The 9,340-nt window shown below is 45.0% G+C and overlaps 1 protein-coding gene across 1 annotated transcript; it reads right to left on the minus strand.

Moving 5' to 3' along the window:
• Nucleotides 1-7,683: 7,683 nt before the first annotated feature.
• LOC114046323 (POU domain, class 3, transcription factor 3) lies at nt 7,684-9,180 on the minus strand. The gene has a single exon (XM_027866623.1). The coding sequence runs from the start codon at nt 9,178-9,180 to the stop codon at nt 7,684-7,686; it is 1,497 nt and encodes a 498-aa protein (XP_027722424.1).
• Between the last annotated feature and the right edge of the window lie 160 nt (nt 9,181-9,340).

Consider the following 9,340-nt stretch of genomic DNA (forward strand, 5'->3'; position numbering starts at 1 on the left):
ATCTTTGTAGATTCCAGCTTTTAAGTTTGTTTTTTTAAATGAAAACAGCTTGAGATTGGGAGCTTTTAAACATGCAGGAAAAGTGGTTGGTGTGTAAGTGTGTGAATGCAGCACAGCCATCCATCTCTTCCTAGCTTTTGCTTATTTGCCACTGCTCAGCTACACTCTGATATCCATCTCATTATCTCTGCAGAAAGCAGGGGCTAAGATCTTGGGTGGTGTTGGACTTTATCGGTTCTACCCCTCACATAGTGGCAGCTACTTCCCTCCTCTGCCTTTCTTATTTAAATGTTTGGTACAAGTTTTTATTTTAAACCCAGCAGAAATCGAGTCTGAAGGAGAGAAACTCTTTCCTTCTGCGCGCGCGCACACGCGCACACACGCGCACACATAGACTCGCGCGCGCACCAACACATCTGAAAAAGTGCTTTGCACTCAGTTGAAAACTGCCAAACCTTTAGTTCTACAACAGGAGGCTATCACCCAGAATTTCACCCAAACTTTCCTTCACCCCAAATTCCCCAAATGGTACCACCTTTCCAAACAATCTTCACTTGTTTCTTAACAATGTTCTTCTTTCTGTAGTAACCAACTTGTACTCCTATTGTTGCCTTTACGATCTTTAAATTTTAATTCCTCCCTACCCCACTCCCCAACACTCCACTCTTAAATTACTACTGCAGAACGAAGGTTTTGTGTTTGTTTGTTTGTTTAAAGTATTTGTTTCTATTACCCAGAGCATCGTGTTTGATCTCTCGATTTTGCATCAGACTTTTGGGGAAGGAGATCACTGAAGTTGTGGCCACGGCAATTCTTTCAATTTAGAAGCTTCTTTCTAATGGAGTCTGAACCAGAAGGGGACGTTTGGAATCAGGAAGGGAGCAGAGAAGGCGAGCCTGAGACATCAGCCCATGCAGCCTCAAAACCAGCACGCAAATACCCACCAACGTTCGGTAATGGAAATTGAGTAAAAGTTGATAGCTCAGTAAGGTAGAATACCCTTCTCCCCACAGCCACCATCGTCAGGGCCTTGAAGTATTCGCAAGCACCTTCCTTACTCCCACCGACTTGCCTGCCAACTTAACTTTAATAACTTTCTCTTCTCTTGTAGCTTGTTTTCTCCAGTGGCCACTACTTTTCTCTTAGTTTTAACTCCACTGTAGTTTAATCTCTGTGGCTCCCAGTGCACTGATATTTTTTAGATTGGATAGGGATAGGTAATAGGAGAGGGAAGAAGCAAAAACTATGTGTTTCAAAAGGTTTCGGTTTACAGCTATCAGTAACATCGACAGACAGCTCCATCTAAAAAGAGAGAGAGAGAGAGAGTTTTCTACTGCTTTTGAAAAGCCGTTATTTTTTACATCGCTTTTAGGAAGATAGATTAACAAAACATCACATTTCAAGCCATTCTGATCTGTAATTAAATGGAGGAGACGGGTTGTATTCTCCTATGGCTTTAACAGAAGTTGCAGTGATCCAAAGTCAGGTTGCTGTGTCAGAGTGGCATTTTTATTAATGAGAATACAAAAAGCTTGCATATTCTTAGCCCTGCTTGAATTTAGTTGCTAAGCAACCGGTGTATGGTAATTCATCCGCGAAATTTAAATCTTTGAGAAAGGATCGTGCGTTTTGCTGAATGGTCGCCACGAGGAAAACAACTTGTGGGATCCGCAGCAGCTGCCACTGGTGAGCTGCACAGGCTGGCTGCGGCAGAGGGCCTGAGCAGGAGGCTCCCTCCCTCCTTCTCTGCAGGTCTCCCATTGCCCAAGATCAAAAAGCAGGTTAGAGACGGCCGGGTCGGCCGGCAATAACAACAGTAGAAATAACAATACTAATAATAAACAGAAACTTGCCACCCAGTAGCATTCAGTTGCTTTTCTTACACACTCAAATACTCAAACACATAGTTTTATTGAACACCTTCCCCCTTTACCTTTATGTTTATTAAAGAGTCTCCTATTCCTGAATTATGCCCCCACACCTGAGATCAACTGCATCTCTAAACTTCTTGAGGTTGATTCACTGCTATCCTCACTCTTCCCTCCCCCCTCCCCCACATTTCCAAACAAACAAACAAAAAGACCAGGCACACCCACTCACCCACTATCTTGCTATTAGCACGGTCTGTTAACTGTGCTCACAGACCCATCTGAGGTCACTTCCAGAGTTGATTTTTCCTTTAGGAAAACCGGCCTCATAAAAGAAATCAATCCACCCAGTCTGCCAGAGCAGTCTCCTGAAGCTGAAATAAGAGTTACATCATAGGTCCATGCTTTCCACATTCACACTCACATTTTAAGACACAGGAACAAGCACGGATGTTAAACCAAGAACGAAAAAGAATAATCTAATTAATAGGTCATAATCTGATCTAATAAAACCAAAGCATTTGATTGAATAGTTCCCGTCCCACTACCTCTCTCCACTAGCTCCCTCTTTCTCCCCCAAGTCCTCCAACTTCCACCTGTATTTCCTTCTCTGAGGTAAAGCAGGTTAAAGAGTAAAACACTGAGGCCACTGATTTCCTTATGGAAGTCAAGGTCAAGCCTTCGGTGCAGCACTAGCAGCCAGGACGTCACGTGAGTGACCTGCAGATGAAGGGTAGGTAACAGCAGCTCTAAGGAACTGGGATAAGCTAGTGTCCCACATACACAAAGTTAGAGTTGGATAGTCAAGACCAAACAACCGTTTTTATCCTATCAGCCTCCCTTCCCTCTTTATTGTTTGCTTATTTTGAAAGTTACTAGATGGGAAGAAAGAGATTCTGTTCTTCCGTATCCATCCTAAATGTCCTTTTTTTTTTTTTTTTTGGTCTGCTTTACCCCTCCCCCCTTCAAAATAGCGAAAGCCAGACCCAAAGCATCTTGCTTTGAAGGGTCCATCGGTACCTCCAACCTCTCAACTCTCTTTATTTCTATATCTCCTATCCAAGACTGAATACAGCCAAGTATTTCTAAATGAAATAGAAAATAACTGGGTTTTTCACTGGTACATTGCATCTGTTTTCGTCTTTCTAGCCAGCCACGTGCATTCAACAAAATAAGAGAATTCCCTCAGAATTTCCATCTTCTTGCCTGGGGGGGGGGGCGGGGGAAGGTCTGGGTCCTAAATAATTAATTTCAACTCTATATCTAGTGCCAATACTTGTTGCATCTATTTTAGAATTTGATTAATTATCCTAGAACTTGGGCAAACTAAACTCCAAGTGGAGAGAATGTTTCTCTCCTACAGTTTAGTTCCAAAAACTACAACCTATTGATGGATCTCACTCTGTTTACCATACAAATTGGTGCAAGTATATCCATCTCTTAAAATGAATTTATGCATAAGTATATAAAAGTAGCATTTTTGCTTTAACTTGAAGAGGTTGATCATTTATTACAAAAATAAAACGAATAAATACAACAATATATTGTTGCTTTCAACAGGATAAATATTTTACAAATATATAATTTAAAAAACAAATTTAATTGTTAAAATTATTTAAAATATTACACTTATTGATAAAACTATCAATAGCATATACTGCATTTCATATCAGAACCAATTATTCTCTGAACGTTCCATTGAAAACCATTCATACAGAACAAGTCATGAACATTGCCATGTGCAAACACCAGATACTACAGGAAAGCATAAGGAAGCTCTAAAGGTCAATTAGGAATGGTTGTATTTGGAAACAAAGTAGATCTGTGCTAAATTCTGAAAAAAAAAATTAGGTAGATCAACAACAGTGAGGTGACTATTTTAAATACACCTTGAAATGATTTCTCATATAGACTTGTAGAGAAAGGATGGGAGGGTCAGTGAGAAGACTGAGGCTTAGGAACAAGAAACTGTAAACTAAATAATCACATCTTGGGATTACCCAGACTGATTAAATATAACTTTGTTAAACATTTGGCTTTCCTTTAGGTTAGGTAGGGAAAGGGGGTGGGGGTGGGGGACAAAAATGGTGGAAAAATTGGAGACTCACTTGCTAACCACAAGAGACACTGGTGGTGTAAATGAACACAATGCTTAAATTCATTAAAAGATTTGGTGATATATAACAATATTTTCATATTTACATGTGTAACAATATAACCCTTAGCATAAACCTCTCCATTATAGCTATCCATCACTTTGTTATCCATGTGCTTGCAACCCTGAAGTTTCCAAATACATTCAAAAGATTGTTTAATAATAATAACAATAACAACAATAATAATGTTGTTATTATTAGGAGACAAAATGACCTCACTGACTATGCAAAATAATTACACAAATGGGCACATTTTTTTTTCCAGCCTTTCAAACTAAAGGTTACTCTGCTACTCTAAAATCAGCTTTTCTTCTACAGAACCTGGCAAAGGTTGCCTTTTAATAGAAAACAGTGTGAAACCTAATGTTAGCCTTTGTTGTCATCCAAATCCAGTAACCAAATACCTCTAAGAAATTTAAATAGACCTGTTCCTTGTCTAATCAGCCACTACCCTTCCTGTGTGAAAAACAGAATTCCACCTCACGTGTTAATAGTATCTACCACATAAACACAAACCCACCCAACCCTTTGCCTCCAAATTAGACGGCCGTTCTTTGAATCCCCTGAAGACTGTAAAACTGATGAAATCCTTCTTCCCCTTCCTCCCTCTATTCCCATCCCTTTCCATATTATAAAATTGCTGGACAGCTAACACTGAACAAAAAAGAAAAGAAAACAAAGTAAAAACAATTAAAATTATGGTTCTTTCATTTGATATCCTTCTCTTTTTCTTTTAGGTAATGGTCTTTTCCAAATTTCACAAATCTAAATCATTGTGATTTTTAACCGAAGATGGTGTTTAAAAATAAAGCATCCTTAACACAGAGCTATCAGGTTGGCCTTGATTTATGAAAGTGACACCAGACCTATCCAAAAGGAACAACTCTTTCTTGTTTCTCTAACAATTTTCCCAGTTTTTAACCCCAGTTTCAATCAGAGAAAGGGGAAAGCAGGAGAGGGAGGGAGGGAAGAAGGGAGGAAGGGAAGAAGGGAGGAAGGGAAGAAGGGAGGGAGGGAGGGAGAGGGAGAGGGAGGGAGAGAGAGAGAGAGAGAGAGAGAGAGAGAGAGAGAGAGAGAGAAGAGAGAGATATCCAGTTCTTACAACCTTAAATATTGAAAGCTTTCATTTTCACACATCTATAAATATTAATAAATTCAGTTGATAAGTACGACAACCCTTTCTGCTGCATCTAAAGGCATCTTTGACAAACTAATATACCCCATTGTATTAGGAAGATATAGAAACTGCTGAGGATGAAGAAAACATTGGAGCACTTAACACTGAGTACCAGGAGCCTGAGACAACAATTACACAGACTGTAACTAGAATTTTGGGAGTATATTATTCCATTAAAATACATTAAATTATAAAGATAAAGGCAATTATCATTCAGACGTTACATTGTATAAAATCATTTATAGGCTTAAAAAACTATCCTCCACTATTTTTAGTTTTGAGAAAAGAGGCCAGACACACAGAGAAATACAGATGGAGGGATGGAAAGGAGAGGGGAGAGGCTAAACTTTTTGGAGCATTTTGTAAGAACCATTAATAATCACTTGGTACATTTAGTGAAGCACTGTAGTCTTAGGTTAAAAGAATACAAGTATCTCCAAGAAGAGCGTTATTTACTAGCTAGACTATTCCATTATCCCATTTTTTGATAAGCTCACTGAAATTAGGGAGAGGGATATTAGGAAGCTTATGAATTTAAGAGAAGTGAATACTACCCTAAACCTCTAACAGCATGAATAAGTCTTTTCTTTTCTTTTGCATTTCCAAAAACCTTAAGTGGTTTAGGTTATAGTTCATTAATTCTATCACTTAAGGATTTGCATTGTCTAAAAATATTTTAAGAATACTTTTTTTTCCCGACACAGTGTTTACGCATCAGACACAGACTATTTCATTCTAACAAATTTATTTTCTCAATCAGCTCTTACGGAATCACTACTCAAATTAAATTACAATCAAATTATCACATCAAAAGATACCCTTATTACCTAACAACTGTCCATATTTTCATTTCATTTTTGATTTGTGCTCGTCTGAAAAAAACACGTAATACAAGATCTGGGGAAAAATAAATTACCGTTTTGCAGCAGTTCATAGGTATTCTGAATAAAATATTAAAAGAAGTCATTTAATGAAAATATAAAGCAAATATTTTTAGATCAACAACGGATCTAACAATTCTATATTGCCGTCTTTTGAAAAGTCTGTTTATTAAAACCTACCAAAAACACTGCTTGGAAATGGCAGTATTATATAATCACATCCACAGCACCCATTCAATCAAAGTTGGCAACGGATTTAGGAGAGGAGAAGTTCAGATAAGTGCAGCTGCAGATATTCAGTCTTTCTAAATCCCTTTATCTGAATCAGTCCAGAAATAAAAAATAAAAATATTAATAAAAAAAATATTAGCGGTGGATTTTTTTTTGAATCTTCCACGTTGAGTGGCAGCCATCAAAACCATGACTCTGACAGACTCGACTTATTTCCCATTTCTCTTTTGCTGTTGCCCTTGATTCATGCAAAGTCCTCCTAGAACCTCGAACTTTCACGGACTGGGAGTCTCTCCTCTCCCCACCCTCCCTCCGGTGTTTGTCCCCTTTCCCCTCTCCCACCCATCCTTTTCTTTTGGGGTTAACTTTAAGGGTGTTTTCTTTCTTTTTAACTTCAGTTATTCAGTCTGGTTATTTTAGTGCTGTGTGCATATTTCCTTTTTCTGAAGTGAATTGGTATTTTTCATTTCAGAGTAGATGTCTGCTTGCCCCAGAATTATGTGAATATGGAAAAAAAAAAAGAAAAAAAAAAAGAAAAAGAAAAGAAAAAAAAAAGAAAAAAAAGCCCAGGGTCCTGGAATGCAGGTAGGCACCCTCTGATCAAACCAGATGCCTTTACTTCTTCCTTTCTGGACTGTTCCCATGAAAGAAAGAAAAAGTTTCCGTGAGTCATATTAGACAGCCCTTCGGAGGGAGGGTAAAGTAGAGAGGGGGGCATTTTTTTTTAGAGGAGAGAAGGAGAGAAGTGTCGAGGTGGGTGCTGTCTTGTCCACCGCTTCAACAGGGGATCATTTAGGGGAAAACCCCACATCTGTAGTTCTGGTGCAGTACGCATCTCCACCCCCCCCTTTAAAAAAAGAAAAACCACCACAGTATATAAATGCGATTGCTTTGATCGCTCCCCCTTTTTTCTCCAAACGTTTTTTCATTATTTATATATGTATATGTATATATGTATATATATATATACATACATACACACACACACACATATATATATATATATATATATAAACCAGTCTAAACAGTCTGGGTATTTATTAAGCTTCTTGTTTTCTTTGCCCCCGTTTTCTTTGATTTTGGTGTTTTTCTCCTCCGTCCTCTTGTCTTTTTTTCTTTCCTTTTTACAAAAGTGTGTGCACGTATGTAGGTATGGGGGGGCGGAGGAGGTGGGGGGCGAGAGGGGGATGGATGTTTTCTCCTCTCTCGCTGTTGTTGCTGCTGATTTTGTTGTGGCGGCGGCGGCGGCGGCAGCGGTAGCTGGAGGTGGTGGTGGCGGCTGGCGGTGGCTGGCGGCAGCTGCGGAGGCGACGGCGGCGGCTACGGTGTCTGGTGCCTCCCTCTCTCTCCTTCTCTCATTCTCTCCATCTTCACTGCACGCTCGTCTGCAGTCCGTGGTGTGGGGGTGGCGTGTCCGCGTTCACGTTGCCGACCTGCGAGTAGACATCGTCGGGCGTCTGCTGCTGGATCCCCGGGGGTGTCATCCTCTTCTCTTTCTGCCGCCGGTTGCAGAACCAGACTCTCACCACCTCCTTCTCCAGCTGCAGGCTGTCGGCCAGGTTGGTGATCTCCTGCGCTGAAGGCTTGGGGCACTTGAGGAAGTGGCTCTCCAGGGCCCCTTTGACACTCACCTCGATGGAGGTCCGCTTCTTCCTCTTTCTGCCCTGGGCGGCGATCTTGTCGATGCTGGTGGGGCTGCCGGTGGACGAGTCGGCCTCTTCCAGCCACTTGTTCAGCAGCGGCTTCAGCTTACACATATTTTTGAAGCTCAGCTGAAGGGCCTCGAAGCGGCAGATGGTGGTCTGCGAGAACACGTTCCCGTACAGGGTGCCCAAGGCCAGCCCCACGTCTGCCTGCGTGAATCCCAATTTGATCCGCCGCTGTTTGAACTGCTTGGCGAACTGCTCCAGGTCGTCCGAGGTCGGCGTGTCCTCGTCCGAGTGCGGGTCGTGGCTGTTCAGTCCCGGGCCTCCCCCGCCGCCTCCGCCCCCACCGTGGTGAGGGGGTCCTTGCGGGTGATGTGGGTGCGACGGGTGAGGCGGGTGCGGGTGGTGGTGGTGGTGATGGTGGTGTTCGCTCAGCTCCGGCGTGTCCCCGCGCACCAGCCCAGGGTGCACCAAGCTTTGGCCGCCGCCGCCTCCCCCACCGCCGCCTCCTGGACCCGGGGGGGCGCTTAGCATCCCGTTCACCGTGAAGCCCCCGGGCTGCGAGTAGAGCAGAGACTGCGGTGGCGGCTGCTGGCCCCCGGCCATGGACGGGAGGTGCGCGGCTGCAGCGGCGGCGGCGGCAGCAGCGGCGGCGGCGGCGGCAGCGCCCCAGCCGCCCGGGTGGCCTTGGTGGGGGGGCGGCGGCGGTGGGGGGCCAAGGTGGGGCGGCCCCCGGTGGTGCAGCGCAGTGCCCGAGTGCAGGTCGTCTCTCCCGGCGCCGCCTTTCACGTCGGGGCCCTGCGGGGGTGGCGGCGGCGGAGGTGGTGGCGGCTGCTGGGGGCTGCCGGCCATGCCCACGGCGCTGCTGGACCAGGGCGAGCCCGCTTCCACGGCGGCGGCGGCGGCAGCGGCGGCGGCGGCGGCGGCGTGGGGCAGGGCCGTGACCCACTGGTGAGCGTGGCTCAGCATATGGCCGCCGTTGCTGGCGGCCATGGCCCCTTGCATGAAGTCGCTCTGGACCATCTTGACGGAGGACGGGTCCCCCCGGTAGCCACCCGAGGTCACGGCGGCGCTCCCGGGCTGCATGCCTCCGCCGCCGCCCCCGCCGCCGCCCCCGCCCCCGCCGCCACCCCCGCCGCCCGAGGCGTCCGAGTGCACGATGGAGCCGGCCGACAGGAGGCTGTTCCCGGGGAGGTACGGGTTAGAAGCCGCCGTGGCCATGCCGCTCCGCTCCCGCCACCCCACCGCCGCCACCACCGCCGCCGCCGCAGCAGCCGCGGCCGCAGCCGCTGCCGCAGCCGCCGCCGCAGCCGCCGCCGCCTCTCCCCCTCCCTTCCTCCTCCCTCCTCCTCCTCCTCCTCCTCCTCCCCCCCCTCCTCCC

Source organism: Vombatus ursinus, unplaced genomic scaffold (genome assembly GCF_900497805.2).
Source record: "Vombatus ursinus unplaced genomic scaffold, bare-nosed wombat genome assembly UNPS02014781.1, whole genome shotgun sequence".
NCBI lineage: Eukaryota > Metazoa > Chordata > Mammalia > Diprotodontia > Vombatidae > Vombatus > Vombatus ursinus.

What these genes read in the sequence shown, in the direction of transcription:
- LOC114046323 (XM_027866623.1), bottom strand. Translation starts at nt 9,180, where the DNA reads ATGGCCACGGCGGCTTCTAACCCGTACCTCCCCGGGAACAGCCTCCTG.